Genomic DNA, 24,065 nt, shown 5'->3' with positions numbered 1-24,065 from the left:
GTTTTAATTTTACCTTTCAAAGTATTTTATTTCTTTTCTTATGAATCTACATTATCTGATATTCCTTTACCTGCTTATTTCAATTTTTGAATAATGCAGAATTTGTATAAAGTTTGTAGTAAAGTATATATACGTATTTTATTTGTATATAACAAATATTATATATGTATATATGGTAAAGAACGAACATTCATTGCTCTAAGGAACATTAAATTGGTATAAGATTATTACTAGCATTGACACCAGTAATAATAATTATTTCAATCATTTATAAAGAATCACCATTTTCGTCAATTTTTTCTTCAATAATAGTCTCTTCATTTGGCAGCTCTTCATTATTAATTTCATCTGTTAACAAATTGCGGTTCTCTTTGAATTTATTTTTTTCTGAAAAATATGTATCAAACCATAGTTACTTATACAATTAAATTCATATATCTTGTATATATCTTTTATAAAAAATTCAGATTACATACCAAACATTGAACAGTCAGCTCCTAGTAAACGTAAGTTATGAATCGCATCATGAATAGGCACATAAGCTCTAAGAGACATAGTACCCCTCCAACCTACCAACTGTAATTTTAATGGATAAAGCTTATCAGCCTTTTCTTCTTCGTATATAAGTATACAACTGCCAGTTGCTAAAAATGCAGATTATTTAATCGATATAAGATTTAATTTATTAATTTTATTATTATTTAATTTTTATAATAATACATAATATATATTAAATAAATCATACCAAAATCTTTAAGAAGTTCTTGAGTCTCTGAGGTCAATTTGATAATTTCAGGTGGCGTACGGGGTTCATTATTTTGCAGGAGCATAATTAGGTCTTCTTTCATTATTTTAAGTTTTCTGCTCTTGCCAATATAGTGAAAAACGCTTTGCATTCCTTCCTGTGCAAGTCTAAAGGCACATTTCATGTTTTTGTTGTCACAGCGTACAAATGTTTTAACACCTGTATTAATCATTTTGACTTTATTTTCGTTCGATATGACAATGTCACGGATTGCTGGTGATGTGAAGTAGATGTTTTTCTTTTTCCCTTCATTGCATCTGACTAATAAACATCGTGGATCCAAATCATCAGATATGTCATAAAATTCTCTAATGAATTTAGGGAAAAGATCAACATTTTGTATACTGAACATTTTTTAGAATTAAATATATGAAATCTTACTTAATGGATAACCAAACGTCTTCTTTATCATCTTTAAAGAAAACAAACGGATCTTCTCTATATCCAATAAATCTTTTACGTTTCCTTTGGGGTTCTTGCAATTTCTTTTCATCTTCCAATGCTCTTTTTTTGTCACTTGAATTATTTTCTCTTTCCTCATGTTCTGCCTCTTCTTCAAGACTCAGTTCACCTTTTTTATTATCGGTGTTTGTATTTTCTAGATTTTGATTAGATACGCTTGATTCATTTTCCCATGGCAAAGGTTTAACTTTTTCAAGTACAGCAACAAAAAATCCTCCTGTATCTTGGTGATGTGGTAATATTCTCATGCTATGTCATTTCGAAATATAAATTATATTACTTGAACTATAAATTGCTTAAAGAAAATAAACAAATTCTATAATTTTAATTTACCAACGTTCTAGATGAAACTTCGAGCAATCTTCTTTATTTGGTGGAAACATTTTTGGTCGAATTTGTGTTTGCCACTGCTGAGGTACATCCTCCCATGAATTATAATATTGTAAATTTTTAGAAGCTGGCAACCAATGTGTTACACCTAAAATATTTTATTATTACAACTTTTTTCAGATTATACATAAATATGTATACGATTTTGAAAATTCAAAATACTTACCAGGATCACATATTAATCCTGGTACTAAATCTCTACAATCCACTATTTGAACAGAGTCCTGTGTTTCAGCAAGAACTCTGTGAAGAACTGCTTCATTCTCAACAGGATTTAATGAACATGTAGAATACACCATTCTACCTCCAACTGCTAATAATTCTAATCCTCTCCTTGCTATTCTGTATTGAATACTATAAAACAGCCGATATGAATTAAGAATGATAAATTTGATGATTATATTAACATAATTATGATATTTACCCATGAAGATTATCACCATTTGCAGCATTCCACTTACACCAAATATCTGGATTCTTTCTCATTGTACCATCACCGCTACATGGTACATCGGCAAGTATTCTATCAAATCTATTTATAAAATAATGTTTGTATTAATACATGAATAATATAAAAATATATGAATACAAAATTTATACTAACTTCAAAATGTCTTTTGTACCATCAGTCCGAGTTACATTAAAATTTGGCATGATTGATGAATCATGATTGGTGATAAGAATATTAGGGCTATTTAACCTTTTAGCTTGATGTACAAGCATATAACAACGATTATTATCAAGATCATTTGCTATTACAAAACCTTCTGTGAATAAATAAATTAATTAGTATGCAAATTGTATTTTTTTCACATAAATATAAATATATTAGATATACAAAATTTATACCTGGAGGTATATTACCCTCATCTGCATGTATCATTTCTATCAACTGTGCTGTTTTTGATCCTGGTGCAGCACACATGTCTAGTATCTACAAAAAAATAATATATTTAACGAACATAATGATTAAGGAAATAATCCATAACATATGTATTTACCTTGTGCCAAGGTTTTACATCCAAGACTAAAGGTGGTACCATACTAACTACTTCTTGTCTACTAATACTACCACTATTTGTTTCTGCAATTAAAAAATTATGTAATCTAAAGTACGCTTCAGATCTACGTATAATTTTTCTTGTTAATTGTAATTGCCATGCTAATTCTTCTGGATAAAATGGTAAGCAATGTAATATTGGTTTTTTCTTATCAGTATCTTCTTGATCATCTTCTAAATTAGTATTTAAAATTTCTTTAAAAAAGTCACTCTTTATAATATCTAGTAAAACTTTTGCTTCGGATTTAGAACCAGTAATACGAAATGCTACTGGTAGAGTCGTCCTCATTGTGGAAAGAAATTCATCCCATTTCTCTTCAGGAACAATATTTTGTGTTTTATAATAATTTTCAAAATCCTTATTCTCTCTTACTATATCAGCATAAGTTCTGTGTGGTATATTATCCCATTCATTTTTTTTCTAGATAAATTTTAAGTATAAATTAGGAAAACATATGTATTAAGAAATAATACAACATAAAAAAATAACATATCATTGAATTAGAAAAGATAACCCTTAATCGTTGCCGGTATATATAATAACTTAATAAATTCTTACTTGTTGTTTTTCACGGCGCTTTTCAGCAAAATTCTTTTTTGGTTTATGTTTTCGTCCTTTACCCATTATTATTAAATAACGAATGTATTTAAGAATTCTTTTTAAAATAAACACGTGCCACACTGTACCACCAACAAACCACTTTTTTCTTCAAATTAACAACAATAGATGGCGCCATTATATACATTAAAAAAATCCGCGAAATTAAAAATATTTCAAAACAAAAAGACTTGTAATAGAGAGAATGGAATGAATGTTTGTTTGTAAATATATTGATTTTAATATCATAGAAAACAAATATATTACTCGAATCATTTCTGGGATCATTCTAATAAGTGACGCAGAAATAAAAGTATTTTCGTAAATTTTTTTCAGTGAAAACAACGAATTATGGATTAGACTTTTTGTGTACCTTATTATTATATTTTTAGCTAATAGAAAAGAAATTTATCATTTTAAAATTAACTATTTAGTCAAGTGTATATATATAAATTAGATATATTTTTTATGACATATAATAAATTTTTATTAAAACAATGTACACACACACACACACACACACACACAATTTTAATCTAATAATATCTTACTACGTATTATTAACAGCTTATTTTATTCAGATAAATATATTCAATTCATTTTTCACAGGTGTACGTTTAATAAACATATGCTTTTAAAATTTCGTATTATCGTATTCTAGATCATTTTGTTCTAGAATTATATTTACAAAATTTTAATAAAACTCTTATATTATTACAAAACAAGGCGTTGATAAGATAAACCCTCAGATTCTGGCGATTCCATTCTATCTCTTAAATGTTCCAATGTGTTTGCCAAATGTTTTTGAATTTGTTCCGTTTCTTCACTAACTTCCAAATTGGGAAGTTCTTCCCTAATTTTTGCAATAACTTGATTTAAGATTTGTACCGTAACCTGTAGTAAATAATTATATTTTATATATTATTATATAACAATTTTCATGAGATTAATAACCATCTTACCGCAGTATTTCCTTTTTCATAAAAATAAATATAGTGATTCAACAATTCTACATATAACTGTACTTGTACAGACGTATCCATACATTGACTTGCTATCCTTATTCCTTTTTTTAAGCAATCCAACACTTTATTCGCGTCGTGCATCTAAAATTATAACAATTTTAATGATATGAAACATAAAATTGCTATTATAATACATGTTTAAATGTAGATATATTTACTTCCTTTCCATCTGTAGCTAAAGATTTTCCAGACCAAAATATGTGTGAACATGTTGCAACACCTCTACACTGATCTGGTTTTCGTAATAATTTACTAGCATATAAAGCGCATTGGTTTCTCACTGGTTCTGCATTTTCTTCACTAAAGCAACTCATCTGTTCAAACGTAGCAATAATCAATGTGATTGCTGCAAGTTGAGCTTTTGAGTCACTAATTTCATCTTCGTATATTAAAAATGCTTGACTTATAAACTCATAAGCAACTATTTCAAAATTATTATAACGAATTTCTCCTATAGCAATAGCGCCCTGCAGGAATAACCTTAGTGGTAATTCTGCCAATTCAGCTTTCAATAATGCAGTTATAGTTGTATGACAAAATTGAAAAATTTTTTGACATTTTTTCTGCCACATATCATCCTGAAAATTATAAATTTAATTGAATTATATATATCTTCTTTTTTTATTTCAAAAAGATCTACGCACTTGATCTTTTAATGCTTTATATGTAAAAGCTAACTGATACGCCTGAAAGATAATAGGTGGAAGTGTGTATTTTATCCTTCGATTGCCACCGGCACTAAAATGTTTCCTTGCAGCACTCAATATCATATATTGTTGATCAGCAGTATCAGATTTAAAATGATGAATTAATCGACCAAGAAGTCCTTGTTCTTCTGCAAAATCTTCAGGATCTTCTTCTATGCTAGGCTGATCAGATTGATCTTGAACCAATGGTGCGACCATTGACAAAACAGTATCCACTTGTTCTTGAGTTGGTATCAATGTTTCATTTTCTAATATATTGGTTATTATATAAATAGCTAATAATTTTCTACCCTCGTAATCAAAATATTCTAATAATGGTGCATAATGTTCCAATTTCAGGACGGTTAAAATATTCTTGTAATTATCTACAGGAATTTTCATTAATCTAACTAATTCTCTTGACACAGCACTATTGTACTCCAACCTAAATAAAAATGAAGTTTTAGTGTATCTATCTTTCCTGTAATTAACGAAAAAAATTAATTGTATTTGCTTACGTTATAATCATACGTACTTATCTACATTTTGTTTTTGAAATATTTGTACAGTAGTCAACAAAACTTTGTCAACATAATCTACCCTATCTGGATAGCACTTATGAGCTAAATTAATGAGAGCTACTTGAAGGGAAACTATATCTTCAGCTGGCATATCTTGTCTCGTCTAAAATAATAAAATATTATTTAAATTAACAAATATATTAATAAGTATTTTTTAATAACATGTCCTTTCAATTATTCTCAGACTTAAACTAAATGAGTAAGGAAGATGTGTAGTATACATGTTATATATAATCATGTAAATATCAATAGTTACATAAGATCGATCATCATTGAGTAATTGTGAACTATAAAAATGACAAAATCGATTTCTATTTGTTAATTATTTGTACCTGAATGATAGTTGCTATTTGATCACTAAATACATCAAAAAGTTTAACATCTTGTGGGATGCCTGGAACTTGATTAGGACTTCCTGGTCCTCCCACACCATCCGATCTCTGACTATATGCTGCAAGTCTATCTATTAAAGAAATAATTATATTTTTCACATTTACTCCATTCTGTAGCTCTGCACAAGATTTTAGAAATGCGTTTAGTGTCTGTAGATGGAATTCTTCAGGAAAAACCTATGTGCATAATTTATAATAAGCAATTATATTATTTATATGTTAAGGAAATACTTAATCACACTTTATTTATAATATCATACTTGTATAATACATTCCATGAGATATTCTTGAGCAATTGCATCCCTACAACTGACTACTTGTTCTAAAATACCTGGTAATACTAACTAAAAAAAAATATTTAATAGAGAAATAGTATTTATCAAATATATTTAATATAATTTAAATTTAAAACAACTTACCTTCTTATATTTATCTAATGTAACAGATTCTAATTGACTTAATCGTACAAGATTTGTTCCAACTAATATTCGTAATTCTTCTCTTTCTCTTTCTCGTCTCTCTCTATCTCTACTGTGACCTTGATGTTGCATACGTACCCACAATTTATTCATTTCTGCAAAATTCATAAGAACAAAATCTATGCTGTCACGAACCTGCAAATAAACAACTCTCATTATAAATGTTTCAATTGAAATTGTTTCTTTTAATTTGTTTCCTTACAGTTCCATCTTCATCATCGCTTTCTGCAACATCCGGTAATATATTACGTATACATTGCAATAAATAATTTCTCAAAAAAAGACCTCTTAAAGGATGTTGTACACCTCTACACATTTCTACTAAGTCTCGAAGGAGATTTCTTTTTAGGCCTGGAGTTGTTTTAATATACACCAATCCAACTGTGATAAGCAAATATCTATAATATTAATAGAATTTTTATTAATTTAATAATCTAATCTAAGAGAGAGTAGAATATAGTGTAATGAAAAATATCAACGTACAATCTTGGTACTATATTACCCACATATTGCACTAACTCATATAAATCTGTAACTTTCCTTCCTTTCTGAAATTCGTCTAATAAATATAATTCTAATTGTCTCAGCTCATCTGTAATTGCCATATCTGATTTTCATATTATAGGAAAACTTTGTTAAAACTATGTTTTATATTTTAGGACACTAATTTCATCTTCACATATTAACAATACTTGACTTTTAAATTCATAAGCAATTATTTTTATATTATTATAACAAATTTTTTTCTATATAGCAATATTTAAAAATAATATTTTATAAAGAACTTATGCGTTAGAATAAGAATAAATAATTTTTACTAAGATAAGGATACAAAGTTCATAGTAGCTTTTTGGACTTAAAAGTGAAGTCCTAAGTTCTCCTAACATTGTGGAAGCGTGTTTTAATGCATCCATGAGCTTCATTTTATCCAAACAGTGTTTCATTTGAAAAGCTTGAACTTTGACCACGCCTATTGCATCTTCAAGGAGTTTTTCTTGCTCTTCCACTCCGGTCATAGCAGATGTCATAGGCTGTGAAAAAAATAAAGATACCTACCAGGAACACCAGGTAGTACCATACCAGGTAAGCCATTCAAATCGAGCATGCACCATTTAATATGCTTAAGCATCTGAGAAGTCATTAAGATAATTGAATTTATTAAATAAAAGATATTTAACCTAACAAATTTTGTGTTGATTAATCAACAATTTATTATTTCTTTAAAATATGAACAAATACTAAATAGCAAAGATGAGACGAATAAATAAAATAACTTAAGCAATATATAAAATACATTTAGATTAATATTATTTTTTTTAAAAGTTACTATATTACAATAGAAATAATATTTAATTTTGAAAATATTAATTGTATAATAAATTAAATTTTTAAAAGAAATAGTTTTTATTACTTTATATGAAGATATATTTCAAGGTATATAATTAAACATTTTTACATAGATTAACCTTGTCATGCAGTAAATTTGTTGTTTAAAGATAGTCATATGTATCTTTACTTACAATTAGATCATAGGGTTAATAAAGCTTTCAAGCAAAATATATAATACACTGTTTAAAGTGATGAAGTATTTACCATTTTTTAGGCAAAAATAAATAACTACTACACTTTGAAAACACCCTCTCGATAAGGAAGATATATTTGATTTCACTATAGTTCTTTAAACGGAGCGTCGTCAAGCCGGTAGGTACATTGTACAACTGATTATGTATATACTTGAATAAATATATATATGGACATTAATTCTTCATGGTGGGGAGTTTCCTTTCTAACATAAGCAACTGAGTTTTTCTTTCCATCAGTAATATTTAGCCTTGAATGCTTGAGAATTCTTGATTATTATGAAAAGTTTGCTAATATCCAATGTGAGAAATCGTGACTCGAACAAGAAATGTCAATTGCATTTACAACATATGATATCTATCAAATATGCATTCAATGGCGACTTTGCATGAAGACCAATAAAAAAGATATTGGGGGGATATTTACAAGTCGAACAAAAGTACAAAATTGATAAATAATGAAGATATGTGGCGCCTCAGGATTAATCTAGCACCACTGCACGGCTGATCAATGGAAACAAACGGAGCAGCTACTGCAGTCGCGTCCTCTATTCTAGTAACGTGTCTGTTTTCAAATCTGGACTCTAGCGTCATACACGGCAACCATAGTCTTATTGCACCGTTGTTCCAGTGACTTCATCATTAAGGTACTGGAATGGCTAGAATTATGACCAATGTTTGAGAATCTATACCGAGCAAGTGATGTTTGCTTATAATAATGATGCACTCCATTCCCCATATGGAGCTGAAATATTTGTAGAATCGCTGAGATATATAAATACACATTATTTATTAATTTATTTTTAATGTAAAATATGTGAAAGATTATCTTAAATTAATTAAAAATAAATAAATCATATTAAATATATATTTATTTGATTTACATGATAAAAAGTTAATATACTTTTGTTGTGTATATAAGAGTAGTATTAAGAAATAATAAAAAAATGTTGGTAAGAGTTTAAAAGTCTTTGTTTTAATATTTACAATATTTATGTTAAAATATTACATTTATAAATTTATGTCTCATTGTCGACACTATGCGTGTTTGAAGAAGTCTGTTCCTATTGAATAAATAACTCTTCTGTAAGTCAGAACTTTTGGAATGAACTAATTGTAAAGAAATATTAATTAACCTTCAACGATCGCATGTAAGCATCCAATTCATCTTCAGATTCATTCTGAGCTATGCTATTTTCTGGAATAATAGTTTCAGGTGATTCAGAATCGAAATATTTTTCTTCTTCATCTTGAGTTCGCAAATCTACATTATCATACGCTTCATTATTATCGACCACACTAGAACAAAATATTAAATATATAAATATAAAGTTCAAATTAATCTTAAATAATATTTTTTTTTAATAATACCTATAATCAAAATCAGGATCCTTTCCTTCTAGAAAGCTTTGATACATATGTGTCACAAATTCTTCTTTGAGTATTTGTTTTTCTTTATTTGAAATTTGTTGTACAGATTTATGTGTCTGTTTTTTTTTGGTTTCTTGTTCCTGTTTAACTGGAACATCAGTAAATTCACCCCAAGATTTAATTTGTTCTGTTTCCAAGTTAGATTGTTTCGATAAAGAACTTTCATTTGTATCGTCAGAATCATTCTCCTCTATAACATTATCTTCTTCTTCTTTTTGTGATTTTTCACGCTCTTTAACCCAATTTCTTTCAATACTTTCCATGAGGAGATGAACAAAAGTAGTATTTTTCATATCTATGTTATCACGAGTTTCTTTTTGCTTTTGTGTTAAATATTGCCCGACAAGATGTTCATACAATAATGGGTTACGCTTCATCATTTCACATTCACTGAAATATTCTCCTTCCTCAATTAATTTTTTAAGTGCTTCATATCGCCTATTTTTTATATCTCTCTGTCGAATGGAATTATTAAAATGTCTGTGTAATCTATTTATATGATAAGATACTTCATAATTTTCATCCTTTACACTATCAAAATATTTTAAATATTCTTCATTTAAATGATGTCCAAATTTAGCAAGAAATAAACAATAGCTTTTTTTAAGTAAATCACTAGCAATCGTTCGTTTCTCTTCAAATGTCAATTCGGGATCATCTTTTTGTTGACTTTTGAAATTTGCATCACTCCCAGCCAAATAATTTAACAATTCATTTTCCAAATTGTTTTTAACCTCTGTCATTGTTTTCATAAGATTCTGTTTGACACTTGAAACCTGTTTTTCCATAAACATAATTTTACTTTCTTAATAATTGATACTTTTATTTATTTTTATACATAATCATATACGTATAATTTATTCTATAAATATTACGAAGTATTATGGTTGAATGTAGATTAACAAAAAGTAGAAAAAGATATAGTTTTCCTTTTCTAGTTATATAAACGATGTAATCACAAACATGTGCTCAAATTCATTCTCCTTAGCATATTATTTACTTAATTTTTTATTTATTATCTAAAAATATATAGTTATGTGTAAAGATTATTTAAAATCGATAATATAAATTAATTTAACGTCACTATTATCTACCGGACCAGATTCGAAACGTGAGTAGTAGTTGGGAACCCTCGCATTAATCACAGTTTAATTTTGGGTTAACCGCATCAACTTCGCATATACTAAAAGCGTTGTCAAAGTAGTGTAATTGCATATATAATGGAAAATAAAAATCATAAAAAAGTGTGAAATATATAAAAGTAATAGATATTTTTTTAATTGTGCAAATATATAAATAATATATTACGATTTTTTCCATAACTGTTATATTGTGTTTTATCATATTTTCCAAGTGACTCACATTATCTTTGTTTGAATAAATTTAATAGAGAGAGAGAGAGAGAGAGAGTGGTTATTTTTTTGAACTTTTTTTTTCTTTGTCTTAATATCTAAATATAATTGTAATCTCTTTCTATGACAAATGTGTAATCAAACAAAAAATTGATAATGTTATTGATGATGTTTTAAATGATTTCAATTATTTTTGTGTGTATTAAATACTCTTTTTTAGTATATATTGAAATATATTTCTTAATTTATGCATTTATTTTTTATTTATAATAAAATTATATAATGTTTTATAACAAAATTTGTTTTATCTCCAAGGTAAATTGATAACGTAAAAGTATGGAGAATGCTTGGCTAAGAGATACAGGTGGAGGGACATGGGATTGGAATTGGACGGAATTATGCGGACACTCTGGTGGCATTAAACCATTAAATCCTGAAACACATGATCTTGGAATTTGTTTTCAACAACTTTGCCTTCAAGTATTATAATAGAACTCATATAAATAATTAGAATACCTTTATATATATCTAGTTATTTGATTTAAATGTATTTGATTATTTACAGATACCGGTTTTAACTTTAATAGCCATTATTTCTGCATATCATTGCGGAAAACAAAATGCCTCTCTACTTCGTGGAAGTCACTGTCACTATGCAATAACTCTTAGGATTTTAATTACTCTCTGTCTCATAGTGCTTCCTATAATAAGGGCTTATATTATTTTAACTAATACTACTATTTCTCCAATGCATAAAGAATTCAAGAGTAATACGTCTATAACTAATACGCCAGATACATTACCGCCAAACAACAAAGATTTCAATTTTGAGTCTACCGATGTATTAAATAGTATCCGCAATGGAATTAATTACACAGCAAATTTTGCCAAATTAGTTTTTTCACCTAATAGTATAAAAACCACACATTCTCCAATACTATTATCATATTCACAAGAGCATATACCAGAACTTACTGCATTGGGAAATAAAGCAACCGCTGCTAAACCAATTGATTATCTTGTAGCAGGAACTGAAGGGTTAGCATGGGTTGTTCATCTTTGCTTTATTATAAGCTTGAGGAGAAGAAATAATTGCAATGTGCGTGGTCCATTATTGATTCGAGCATTGATAATTTTGTTATCTGTCATTTCCATATTACTACTGCGAAGTCATTATAATAACACATCTATGGATGATGTTCTACCTAACTTATCATTGGGATTCAGTATCAGTACAGTAGCGCTTTTGATACTTTATATATTAACATTAGTACCTGTCAATATTAGATCGCAATCTACAAGATCTCCTTATGAAGTAAGTTATAAAAAATTGCTGATCTTTTTAATCAAAATTTATTCCATGCATTTATTATTTATATTATTTTTATATTTTTATAGGTAGGGGAACATACTGCATTATTGAATACACCAACTTCATCTTACATACATTTTCCTGGAGACCAAGACCCAAGTTATCTCGGGACTGCAATGGAGGATGCTACTTTGGGTTCTAAATTGCTATTCCATTGGGTGACACCACTGATGGAGAAAGGTGTTCAAGGATTATTAAATCATACTGATGATTTATTCGATTTACCAGAAAATATTACTACAAACACCATTTCTCAAAAAATAGATAAACATTCTAAGGTTCTTATAAGTAGCAAAATATTTATTTTTAGTGTATTCGTTATTGTTTATGTTATATTTTATGAAATTAAAATATGCTTCAGATTCAAACTTTGACTAATGGTACAGAGGATATAATTACTAATGAAAGAATATTGCAACAAGATACGAATGTTATCCAAAATAAATTAACATTACTAAATCTTTTACATAAATGTTTTGGATGGCAATTTTATGCAGTTGGAATATTAAAGTTCATTGCAGATTGCTCTTCATTTATGGGACCTATATTACTGAGTAGATTAATAAGTTTCATTGAAGACAAAAATGAACCTATTTCATATGGATATTTATATGCATCTTTGATAATCGTTAGTGCTTTAGTAGGTAAGAGTTTTTAGTTTTATTTTCATTTTTATAGATAATTAATATATGATATGTTATTTTACAGGTGCTTTTTGCAATGCACATTTTACATTTTGGATGTCCCTTGTTGGTTTGAAAATACGATCAACAATTGTTACGCTGATTTATAGAAAAACATTATACTCTTCTAATGTTCATTTACATCAGCAATTTAATTTTGGTGAAATTGTTAATTTTATGACCACAGATAATGATCGGCTTGTTAACAGTTGTCCAAGTTTTCATACATTTTGGAGTATACCACTGGAGGTAAATTTTTTAATTTTGATGCATATACATAAATTATATCAATATAAACTAAATTTTTAATTTATTTTTAGCTAATTGTGACATTATATCTACTCTATCAACAAATAGGAATTTCATTCCTAGCTGGAGTTACTTTTGCAGTTATACTTATACCAATAAACAAAATAATAGCGAATAAAATTGGTGTACTTAGTACAAAATTGATGGAATATAAAGATAAAAGAGTTAGAATTATGGGTGAAGCATTACGTGGTATAACTACAATAAAATTGAATGTATGGGAAGAACATTTTTCAAGGAACATTTTTAGTTAGTATACTGTATCAATTTATATGCTAAAGTAATATTGAACAATTTTTATTTAGGATTTTGTTTTTAGAATTACGAGAGAAGGAAATAAAATATTTAAGCGGAAGGAAATATTTAGATGCCTTATGTGTATACTTTTGGGCAACAACACCTGTTTTGATATCAATTTTAACTTTTACGACATATGTACTACTTGGAAATGAACTTAATGCTAAAATAGTCTTCACTAGCATGGCACTATTAAATATGTTAATTGGTCCACTGAACGCATTTCCATGGGTATTGAATGGTCTTACAGAAGCATGGGTTTCAGTCAAGAGAGTTCAAAAAATGCTAAATGTGCCTATATTTTTCAAATAAATTTTAAATATCTTTTGTATATATCAAATTATTAATGAAATCTATTTTATGTTAAGTAGTTACCAGATATGAATATATGTTCATATTACATGGAAAGTCCACCAGGAATTGAGATTATGTTTAAAAATGTGACAACTGTGATTGGTCAAAATAATGATAGCGTCGAGCTTTCGAATGTCAAAGATGTAACGAAACCTTCTTGTTCTAATACAGAGACTAAAAAGAATGTTACTTTTGAAGATAATAATATCTTCAATTTGCGGGACATTAATATTACAGTACAAAAGGTAATTAATATTTATGTATGGATTTTCTTTCAACAAATCATGATCGATTTATGCAGGGACAGTTGATTGGAATTATGGGTGAAGTAGGCAGTGGCAAATCACTATTGCTTGATGCTATTTTAGCAGAAATAACTAAAGTTCATGGTACTATTGCATTAAGCGATATAAACAAAGGTTTTGGATATGTGAAGCAAAATCCTTGGTTACAGTGTGGTACTATTCGAGATAATATACTTTTTGGAAAATCTTATGATTATAATAAATATAAGTAAGTACTCTTTTAAATAATCCTGCTTGAATATATATATTATTATATATATGTAATAAAATATCATATCAATATATTTTTATATTATGTAGGAGTATATTGGAAGCATGTGCTCTTCTTGATGATATCAATTCATTGCCAAAAAGAGATTTAAGTGCCATAGGTGAGGCAGGAAACACATTAAGCGGTGGACAGAAAACTAGAATTTCTTTGGCTCGAGCTATATATGCAGATAAAGATATATATTTATTAGATGACGTTTTAGCAACATTAGATACCAATATAGCCGCTCATGTTTTTCAGCATGCTATTTTAGGTTTATTAAAAAATAAAACGAGGATATTATGCACACATCAAACTCAATACTTGATACATGCAGATATAGTTATAGAAATGTTAAATGGAAAAATTATCAAGATGGGCAAACCAAGTGATGTTATACCTGATGTAGAAGATTATTTGTTATCTTCTGAATCATTTGGAATTGGTTTGAATCATAGATTTAAAAAAATGTCATCAAATGAATTAAATCAACTTGTAAACTTAGAAGAAGATGCTGCATATAATGAAGAATATACAGAGAAAGGAAATTTAAAGTTTCAAGTATATACATCATATGTTACAGCTGTGGGACGTTATTTAGCAATATCTATATTGATTTCTATGATTTTAATGCAAAGTTCCAAAAATATGACAGATTTATGGTTGTCTTATTGGGTTACACATACTAATATATCGTCGTTCAATTCAACCATTAAGCCATTATCAATAAAATTAAGATATTACCTCAGCAATTCTATTGTACAAGATAATAACTATTACTTAACTGTATATGGCCTCTTAGCCTTATTTAATTCAGTTTTTACATTAATAAGAGCATTTATATTTGCATATGGTGGAATTCAAGCAGCTACTTTTCTTCATAAACAACTGTTAAAAACTGTGATAAAGGTATTGAAAAGTTAAAATTTGTGTGAGAATGATAATTACATTATTATATAAATATCTTTTATGGTATAATTTTAGGCTAAAAGTATGTTTTTTGATGTTCAACCATTGGGAAGAATTATAAACAGATTTTCATCGGACACATATACAATTGATGATACCTTACCATTTATTATAAATATTTTATTTGCACAGTTATTTGGTTTAATTGCCACAATCATTGTAACATCCTATGGGTTACCATGGATATTTTTAATTTTGGCTCCACTTGTCCCAGTTTATCATTGGATACAAAATCATTATAGGTATTATGCTTGAAAATTTTATTACTAGCCATCACGAAAAGTTATTTTTAATGTTGTTATGTGATTGATTTATATTATAAATTTAATTTAAATTTAATTTAAATTTAGATTAACGTCCAGAGAGTTAAAACGTCTATCCAGTACAACTCTTTCACCTCTTTATGCTCATTTCAATGAAACGTTGTGTGGACTTAGCAGTATTAGGGCCTTTCGAGCTGTATCTCGTTTTGTACAAGAAAATGAACTTTTGTTGGAAGCTAGTCAAAAAACACAATTTGCATCAATTTCGGCGAGCCAATGGCTGTCTCTTAGATTACAATTTATAGGAGTGGCACTTTTAGCTGGTGTCAGCATTATAGCTGTTTTACAGCATCAGTATGATATAGCAGATCCAGGTTTAATAGGTCTAGCTATTACATATGCTTTATCCATAACAAGTTTATTATCTGGTGTAGTAAATGCATTTACTGAAACAGAAAGAGAATTGATCGCGGTCGAGCGAGTAAAACAGTATTTGGATAATATTCCAATAGAGACTATAGGTGGAGATAGTCCACCATTTGCTTGGCCAAGTCAAGGTGTTGTAGAGTTCAGTAATGTTGTTCTAAAATATAGGCAAGTATTTAAAATATAATTACTATAATATATTATTTAATTATAATTCTAACTGAAGATTTTTCTTGTAGAGAGCATTTAATACCATCATTGAAAGAAGTATCATTTATTACTCGGCCAGCTGAGAAAATTGGTATCGTAGGACGTACCGGTGCCGGAAAAACTTCTATTTTTACTTCCTTATTTAGATTAGTAGAAATAAGCTCAGGAAGTATATTAATAGATAACGTTAATATACGAACTTTGCAATTGAATGCATTAAGGTAAAATTAAGTTTTTTTTTTTTTTAAATGTAGCATATTATATATAATATAATTGTTTATACAAATAGATTTATAAAAAATTATAAATGTAATTCTAGGTCTCGACTAGCTATAATACCTCAGCATCCATTCCTTTTCTCAGGGACTATTCGAGAAAATGTTGATCCATTAAATCAATATCCAGATTTACATATATATAAAGCTCTAGAGAAATGTAAGGTTCATTCATTAATTTATCGTTTAGGAGGTTTGGGTGCTCAATTAGACGAAGGTGGTAGAAATTTGAGTGCAGGCCAGAGACAATTGTTATGTTTAGTTAGAGCTATTCTACATAATGCTAAGGTATATTTAAGTTAATATTAATATCTTCAAAAATATATGAGATTATTTCTAGTGATACGTATGTTTAAATAAACAAATTTATATTTTTATAGATAGTTTGTATAGACGAAGCAACTGCCAATGTCGATCAAGAAACGGATAAATTTATCCAAACAACAATAAAGTCTTCTTTTCGAAGTGCCACTGTAATTACTATAGCTCATAGAATAAGAACAATTATGCATTGTGATAGGTATAATAATTTAACTATTTAAATATTTAATATGTAAGTGTGAATACCAAAATTTGTATTTAATTGTTGGTCTTCTATTTTCTAGGGTATTAGTAATGGGCGATGGAGAAGTATTAGAATTTGATGAACCAAATATACTAATACAAAATTCAGATTCGTATTTCTATAATTTAGCTAATCAAGAGTTTTCAGATAAAGAATAAATTTAATGCGATTTAATATCTTTTAATATTAATACTTTTTTAGAATTTATATTATAGAATATAATCATAATTGTATATACGATTATTTTCCTAATATTAGATAACGATCGCATGTAGATAAATAATGCGTAAGATATAATGTTATTGTTAATATAAGATAATTATATTTTTATATATAAGTCTGAATAAGAGATGAGAAGAATGATATAGCGAAAAAAGGTAGTTGTTTAAGTATTGAATACAAATGTGTATAAATAATTTATATAAAACGCTAGATCAAATATTAGCGTCATGCGACGTTGTTGAATGCATTTTAAATCATTTATTATTTGTTACTATTTGATATTATTTTTGATATTAGTAAAATTGAATGTGAAATCAGCCAAATCAATATATCCCTTTTGGAACTGATCTAATTCCTTAAATGTCTTATACCATACTAATGGTGATATTCTCATATCAATATTTTCACTGGTTTTCCATAAATCTATCATCGTTAAATATCCTTTATCTATAGACATATAAATATATTATTTTTAAATTAGAAAACAATCTAAAGTTTTATATCATTTGTAATACTTACTATCACTATCTATTAAGCCAAATATAGTTTCTAAACTAATCGTCAATTGATTTATTGGATATTTTTTAAATACCCAATTTTCAAATTCTTTGAATGAGATCTTTTCGTGTGAAGAAGAGCGAAAAACATAATTTATCTCCAACTGTAATAATAACGTAAATTTGTTAACAGAAACAAATAATGATTTTACTTATCGAACTTTATTAGGGCAGTAACCAAACAATGCCGTCATTGCTATTTTATATTGATGTTTTGTTAAAGATCCTTCATTATTCCTGTCAGCATAATCGAATGCCTATAATATACATATATTTAATAATACAAATTTTAAAAAATGTAAAGACGATGTAGGTACTTGTTTGTTACCGTTTTTATATATCGCTGAATATTAAGATTCATTAGATTTTTCGGAAAATAATTGTAGATATTTAAATATTTATAAAATTGAGATTGAAGTTAGTTTAATAAATTTATTGCTTAGATTGATTTATACTAATAATTGGTAAAGATCGATAAATCTTTTTTTCAGAATTAAAAATTATGAAACTTATTTTCTTTCTCTTTATATAAACAAATGTGTCGTAATTTATATTTTATATGAAACATATGAATGTTAATCTCATAGCCGATAATTGTTATTATCTATTTTATTGAAATATTTAGCATTCTACGATGGAAACCGTTTTCGCAGCCAATTAGCGTACTGTCGTAAACACTGGCACTCGCTTCTCAGCTTCATCTGGACTGACATAACGTCTATAGATAACTGCATTCAGGCATTCACGCGTATTCAGTATTATGTATGTATATATATGTATAATTCCTCGCCCTTCTCTGTCACCATTACAAGGTGGATGAAAACTAATGAGCTGTAATCTCGACTAATTTGCACTCTAATTTTTTAATTGCCCGTCTTTTAGACAAAACGCTTGGTACTTTCTACCTTCCATCATAAGAAGAAAATACGTATAATATAAAGGAAGAAATAATTATAAAAAAAGATCCCCATGTGGGTTTTAGATCCAAATGCATACTTTTGATGTGATATTTCAAGTTCAAAAAGTTGTATTAACTGAGCGTTACTTTCAATGACTCGAAAAACTTTTAACAAGGAAGCGTATTATATTTAAGTTGTAAAGCCTAAGACTGTGGTGAAGAATACCTACTTATAACAGGAGCACAAGAAGACTAACAATGAAATAAAATTTGCTTCGTCGGAGTTTCACGGTCAAGAGTCGGATTGACTTTTCAAATTAAGACCTTTGAATTTTCTCTGTTTGAAATCGCTGGAGCGTAAAATCAAATGAGTCTTTTAAACGAGTTTATGTTTCATTCCGGTAATCAAAATACACCGTTGGTGACATTTAAGATTAGTTTTTGTCGTGTATTAGAGGGTCCTCAGATTTCTTTATTAACTCGTCTTGAAATGTCTCTGGAAATCTTGTGAAAATGTTTAAAAATATTTAAATAACGAGAAATCATTCTTGAATGAATGATCAATCCGCTAGAAACTAAGTTTTCATATTTATCAATGACTTTCGATACAGGAGGTTTCTTTTCGAAAATGATCTCGTTTGTTAAGAGGTTTAACGGATCTCGTAGGAATATTTGAAATTTCATCTTACGCGTAGGTTGTCGTGACACGGTAGGTATATATCTCCTTTCACCCCTGCCCGTCTCGGCGAGTACTCGAGGCTTGAAGCATGGTCGCTGCCGTAGGGGTTGCCTGCTACGCCAAAAGTGCACCTACTGAGGGTCGGTTCAACGAGTACGCAGAGGCCCTAGAGGCCCTTGCCGTCACAGAGACCGCGCTTCGTTCTTTGAAAACTAGTTTGCGCCATGATGGAACACGCTTGGCTCACCTGGAACTCGGCAAAAAGTTGCGGTTAAATTGCGTAATGATAATTTGTTTGTTCATAGCAGGTCAGTGTTACTCTTTATGTGTTGTCGATAGTATAATGGAAAATTCAAATGAGTTTTGTTTTAAAGTTACAAATATTGCGTGGGCTTTACGATTTCGATTTTCGCGATAAACAAAAAAAAAAAGAACGAAAATACGATGCCAATGTCGTTGATATATAGAAAAATGATTCCCTTCGATCATTTTACTTTTCCACTCGGAATGCAATGTAACTGTCCAGCGTTACGCCGATTGCTCGTTCCACTCGACCATATATTCGAATTAACTAGAAACGACCATAACTCATTACACTCACAATTCCCTTTTCGTCAGAAGCACGCGAACAACGCGTTGTTCGCACAAATCACAATTTTCCCTACTGCAAGCCGGCGGAGAACGCACTTTTTGCAATCTGCATCTTGAAAAGTATGTAACGAAAGTTTTATGTATAACATGAACAAATATCTTTTCATTTTCTACGGATTTTATACTTCCTTTGATTATTAAACGAATATAGAAAAATGTTCTGACGTCTATATATGTGATCGATGCTGAATGTGCTAAAAATGTCCGGTGCTAGTGGTTCGAAGTAAAGTCTGTCCGGTACTAGGTGTCACTTCCACAAATTGTATATTTTTTTTCACCTAAGTTTAATATCTGTTTTTAAATATGATTATATAGAAGTTGTATTTTTGTTAATTTATATTGATTCTAAAATTTGTGTTGACTTACATAATTAATAAATAAAGTTACATTTTTCGCGAAATAGTTTTTATTTTATTTCCTGAAAACTTTAGGTGTCCGCCACTGGAGAACTTCCTCCCCCTATATATCAAAATTTACGCCGATGTAATGTTACAATGGTTTTTCTACGAATCAAAAAGAAAGGTAAAACGAAGAAGGAGAAGAGTGGGAGGTGACGAAAAAAAAAAAGAAAAAAAAAAAAGAAATAGATGTCACGAGACGAAAGTAACACCTCTCATATTTCCATTAACTAAGGCAAGATACGGACTGGCGCCGGTGGATTACGGCTTTTACCGTGATTAATGCGTGCAGGCGATGGGAAACATGGTGCAAAAGTGTGCTGGAGAACGCGCATCTCCCGTATGTATATCGCGGTAGGAAACGCATTCGTGTCGTAACACGACAGAATCGTATCCGGGTTTACCATTTTCTATCGAGTTTTCCCCTCGGTAAACGCGCGTTATTCGCGTCTCTCCACTCACAGTCAAATGAGTTCCCTTAACACTTTTCTTCTTCCCTATTCGTCAGCCAGTAGATATCGCATTGTAATTTTAGATAATATTTGTTTTATCGATGATTACGCTGGATGGGATCGCTGATAATCCAAGGACGTCTCGACACTCCATTTTTATGGAAAATGGATCTTCGAGCGCGATCGTTTTCTTACGAGCTTCCTATCTTCCTATTTTTTGTCTCTCTCTTTCTCTCTCTTACTTTCTCTTTTTATTTCTTTTCCTCTCTTCTTGTCTATGATGGATTGTCTTTTCATACCTGTCCTCGCACACGTTGTTGATTTTTCTCATAATGATGATGAAGATCTCTTCTTTGCTCGCGAAACTCGAGATAACTCTGATCCACCGTTTTTTGAGTTAAAAGTCAGAAGATAAATAAAAGACGACGATTTATCCTGATGATGGAAGATAAAAGGATAATGAACAGTGAAGAAATATATAGGATTACTGAGATAACGAGAATAGAATCTAACTTACTTGGTTACTCATGTATATTCTCTTTCGTTAAATAATATGTAAAACAGTCGATCTTTTGGATAATAAAATTCAACGTATATACATAATTAGCAATTTTGGAATTTATAATTCAGTTGACTTTTCGATCGTGCATATTATTTTATCGGTACTTATAGGTAATCGAGCTTAGGGAAGTTAGTTAGAAGAATAGTAGAAGGGTGAGTAGAATAGTTAGCTCGTATGTCGTCTATGAATCAACGTACGGAGAACTCATCGATCGAGGACTAGGAAGAATCAAGTGGGTCAGTGTCATGCTCGTATATCATATATGCTCATATACATACAGATTAAACCCTGTTGTTAGCTACGTATACAGTATACCTGTGAAAACTTTGTTTGTATATATGTACATGCACCATCAGGTGATTTTGGATGGAAAAGGAAACCGTACGATTACATGAGAGAGAAACGATGTCTTCGATGTTGTTAGAGTAAACAAATTTTCTGTACACACTTTTCTACCTCCTTCTTCCAATTAATGCGACGCACTTTTAAAAAGTTATCTCGTAAATTTCTGTTGAGAATTCGTCGAGGGATAAGCACGTGTTTCGACGCGACGTATTTTCTGTCTGTTTCTCTCTCTTTCTTTTACACTTTCTCTTGTACATATACATACTCAGTCACGTTATAGAGTCTGTCGCGACGAGAAATGGCGGAGACACGAGAGAAGGTGGCGGGTCTTTCTACATTTACTTCTGTCCTGCGGAATCATTACTACGTCTCGAGTTAAGCGAAGCGAGAACGCCCGTTGACGGCAACCGTTGATGCGTTAAAGGTATGAGAGGAGCTCTCTCTCTCTTTCTCTTTCTTCCTCTCTTTTTCTTCCTCACTCTAACTCTTTTTTCTAGATCGTCAAGGCGGCCATTCATAACTCGTGCATCGTAATTGACGAGCCATGTGAAAGGAGGATCGTTGACGAGCGAATCTTATCGTCTGGTATTATGTAAATTTTTACGTTAAGTCTAACGGTCATTCTGGAAATGAGTCGTCTTAAAAGAGAAGACACTTTTTCTATATATGAAAAACTTCCTTTCGTTAACGTTCGTAAGTTGTTCATTGAACAATAATGAATGATTATTGTAATGGATTGCGAATACGGCCAGTTCTCCTGATAGCTTTTCGTATAGAATCAGAAGGTAGGTTGATTTGAACCAACCGTTGGGTAGCTTTGTTAGAACAACATTATAATAATTTAGCAGCGAACTGTGTCAAAAGCATACGATTGGCTAGCCTAACATGCGTGTTCGGTTCGTATTCAATACGAAATTGATGCAACTCAGGATGGAGATGCAAGTCAAACGTGTAAGCATAAAGCGAGGTAGCAATTGGATTGCTCTATTTCTGTTTATCTCTTTCTCTTTCTACAAATTTAATTGTTGAATATAAATTAACAAATGTATCTTCATTTAGAAACTTTTGAAATTACTAAAACAAATATCTTTGATTTTTACCTTTTTCCTTTTAAAAGAATTAATTTAAAGGCAAATAGCATTAATTAATATCGAAGGATCAACAGAGAAAGAGTTTTCTTTTTACTATAGGAATCGATATCCGGCATTAAACGTATTTCGATAATCTATTTAAAAGTTACTGTAGGATCAATGTTAGTTTACGTAAACGATAAACCGTATATACTATCTTATCTTTATAATACCATCGTACTGTTCTAATATAATAAGATTTCCATGATAGGAAAAGGATCGATCTTACTCTTGAGGATATTCCTTTAATTGGGCCGGTAAGTTGGTATAAAGGAGAGAAAACAATGTATAGAAAGTAATCTTAACGGTTTAATTGTAGAAAAAGGAACGTTCTAGTTTTCAAGATGAAAATAGAATCCTGAAACGAACAGAGATTTCACAGGATAATAAATTCGATTGTATTGACAGTACCTACTCGAGATGTAACGGTAATGTTGCCAATTAACTGGAAAGTAAATTCTGCTTGATCTGTCTTTCGTTCTATATCCATATATTATACGTATCTAGTACATAAGTAATGTATAAAGTATGTATGTGTATATATTGATTACTCTTGAACCATCATATTGATTTATCAGATTCTTAGTAATTGTGTACATTCAATGGACTTCGATATACTTCACCATGTTTTCTAGAACGGGAGAAGTTGAAATTGTATGTAGATATATACATAGTATACACATAAATACTGAATACGGTGATACTCAGTTACCAATCGTACGCACCGTTTTACTTCTTCTCATCCTTTTTTCTCTTCTAGTTCGTTCCTTCCTGACAATGTATATCCGGTTACACCCCTAACCCTCGTAGCTTGATGTTAAATGTGAGCTGACAGAAACACGTGTAACTTTCAATTGACTGAGCAGTCACTCGAAGATTTGCAACAGGGTTCCTTAATTGGGTTAAACGAATTTGGTCGGATCGCGTGCACTGTCCACGAGTATATACACACACACCCTCGCGCATTTTCCAAAGTAAGAGTTTAAGAGCCGAAGGACGGCTTCGTATTGTGTATTGGTGCGATAAGATGAGTAGGACGACGTTGGTTATTC

The 24,065-nt window shown here is 29.7% G+C and overlaps 4 protein-coding genes across 10 annotated transcripts; 1 reads left to right on the top strand and 3 right to left on the bottom strand.

The window, feature by feature from the left end:
- Window positions 1–107: 107 nt before the first annotated feature.
- On the bottom strand, window positions 108–3,418 carry LOC106787847 (tRNA (cytosine(34)-C(5))-methyltransferase). Of its 2 annotated transcripts, none has more exons than XM_014750567.1 (11): window positions 3,277–3,418; window positions 2,659–3,138; window positions 2,507–2,591; window positions 2,262–2,424; window positions 2,082–2,189; window positions 1,824–2,011; window positions 1,601–1,745; window positions 1,187–1,516; window positions 746–1,113; window positions 477–644; window positions 108–387 (listed from the first exon to the last, which is right to left on the bottom strand). In XM_014750567.1, the coding sequence occupies exons 1-11, from the start codon at window positions 3,340–3,342 to the stop codon at window positions 269–271; spliced, it is 2,220 nt and encodes a 739-aa protein (XP_014606053.1). In that variant the 5' UTR covers window positions 3,343–3,418; the 3' UTR covers window positions 108–268. The 2 variants fall into 2 exon arrangements, with proteins under 2 accessions (XP_014606053.1, XP_014606054.1); XM_014750568.1 differs by having other exon boundaries at window positions 2,262–2,421.
- Window positions 3,419–3,870: 452 nt separating this feature from the next.
- On the bottom strand, window positions 3,871–10,358 carry LOC106787845 (vacuolar protein sorting-associated protein 35). 4 transcript variants are annotated; one of them, XM_014750565.1, is made up of 13 exons: window positions 9,430–10,358; window positions 9,195–9,357; window positions 7,311–7,509; window positions 6,962–7,085; window positions 6,681–6,876; window positions 6,419–6,613; window positions 6,260–6,343; window positions 5,940–6,176; window positions 5,562–5,710; window positions 4,985–5,471; window positions 4,499–4,918; window positions 4,278–4,421; window positions 3,871–4,209 (listed from the first exon to the last, which is right to left on the bottom strand). In XM_014750565.1, exons 1-13 carry the CDS (start codon window positions 10,281–10,283, stop codon window positions 4,030–4,032), a joined length of 3,432 nt encoding a protein of 1,143 aa, XP_014606051.1. In that variant the 5' UTR covers window positions 10,284–10,358; the 3' UTR covers window positions 3,871–4,029. The 4 variants fall into 4 exon arrangements, with proteins under 4 accessions (XP_014606051.1, XP_014606048.1, XP_014606049.1 ...); XM_014750562.1 differs by lacking the exons at window positions 9,195–9,357; window positions 9,430–10,358 and adding an exon at window positions 8,072–8,580 and having other exon boundaries at window positions 7,311–7,530; XM_014750563.1 differs by lacking the exons at window positions 9,195–9,357; window positions 9,430–10,358 and adding an exon at window positions 8,072–8,578.
- On the top strand, window positions 8,636–17,586 carry LOC106787844 (multidrug resistance-associated protein 7). 3 transcript variants are annotated; one of them, XM_014750561.1, is made up of 17 exons: window positions 8,636–8,705; window positions 11,157–11,321; window positions 11,407–12,156; window positions 12,240–12,491; window positions 12,575–12,857; window positions 12,922–13,145; window positions 13,217–13,454; window positions 13,525–13,793; window positions 13,874–14,101; window positions 14,158–14,369; window positions 14,462–15,320; window positions 15,396–15,622; window positions 15,731–16,237; window positions 16,309–16,500; window positions 16,599–16,842; window positions 16,935–17,074; window positions 17,160–17,586. In XM_014750561.1, exons 2-17 carry the CDS (start codon window positions 11,178–11,180, stop codon window positions 17,275–17,277), a joined length of 4,887 nt encoding a protein of 1,628 aa, XP_014606047.1. In that variant the 5' UTR covers window positions 8,636–8,705; window positions 11,157–11,177; the 3' UTR covers window positions 17,278–17,586. The 3 variants fall into 3 exon arrangements, with proteins under 3 accessions (XP_014606047.1, XP_014606045.1, XP_014606046.1); XM_014750559.1 differs by lacking the exon at window positions 8,636–8,705 and adding an exon at window positions 10,512–10,600; XM_014750560.1 differs by lacking the exon at window positions 8,636–8,705 and adding an exon at window positions 10,601–10,750.
- A 20-nt stretch (window positions 17,587–17,606) lies between these two features.
- On the bottom strand, window positions 17,607–21,505 carry LOC106787824 (EF-hand calcium-binding domain-containing protein 11-like). Its single transcript, XM_014750521.1, has 5 exons — window positions 21,494–21,505; window positions 21,276–21,353; window positions 18,060–18,155; window positions 17,861–18,002; window positions 17,607–17,788 (listed from the first exon to the last, which is right to left on the bottom strand). Exons 1-5 carry the CDS (start codon window positions 21,503–21,505, stop codon window positions 17,613–17,615), a joined length of 504 nt encoding a protein of 167 aa, XP_014606007.1. The 3' UTR covers window positions 17,607–17,612.
- Window positions 21,506–24,065: the final 2,560 nt, after the last annotated feature.

Source organism: Polistes canadensis, unplaced genomic scaffold, assembly GCF_001313835.1.
Source record: "Polistes canadensis isolate GaletaPanama2010 unplaced genomic scaffold, ASM131383v1 scaffold_116, whole genome shotgun sequence".
NCBI lineage: Eukaryota > Metazoa > Arthropoda > Insecta > Hymenoptera > Vespidae > Polistes > Polistes canadensis.
The sequence above is the reverse complement of the archived record's forward strand: the minus strand, read 5'-3'. Positions and strand labels throughout refer to the sequence as shown.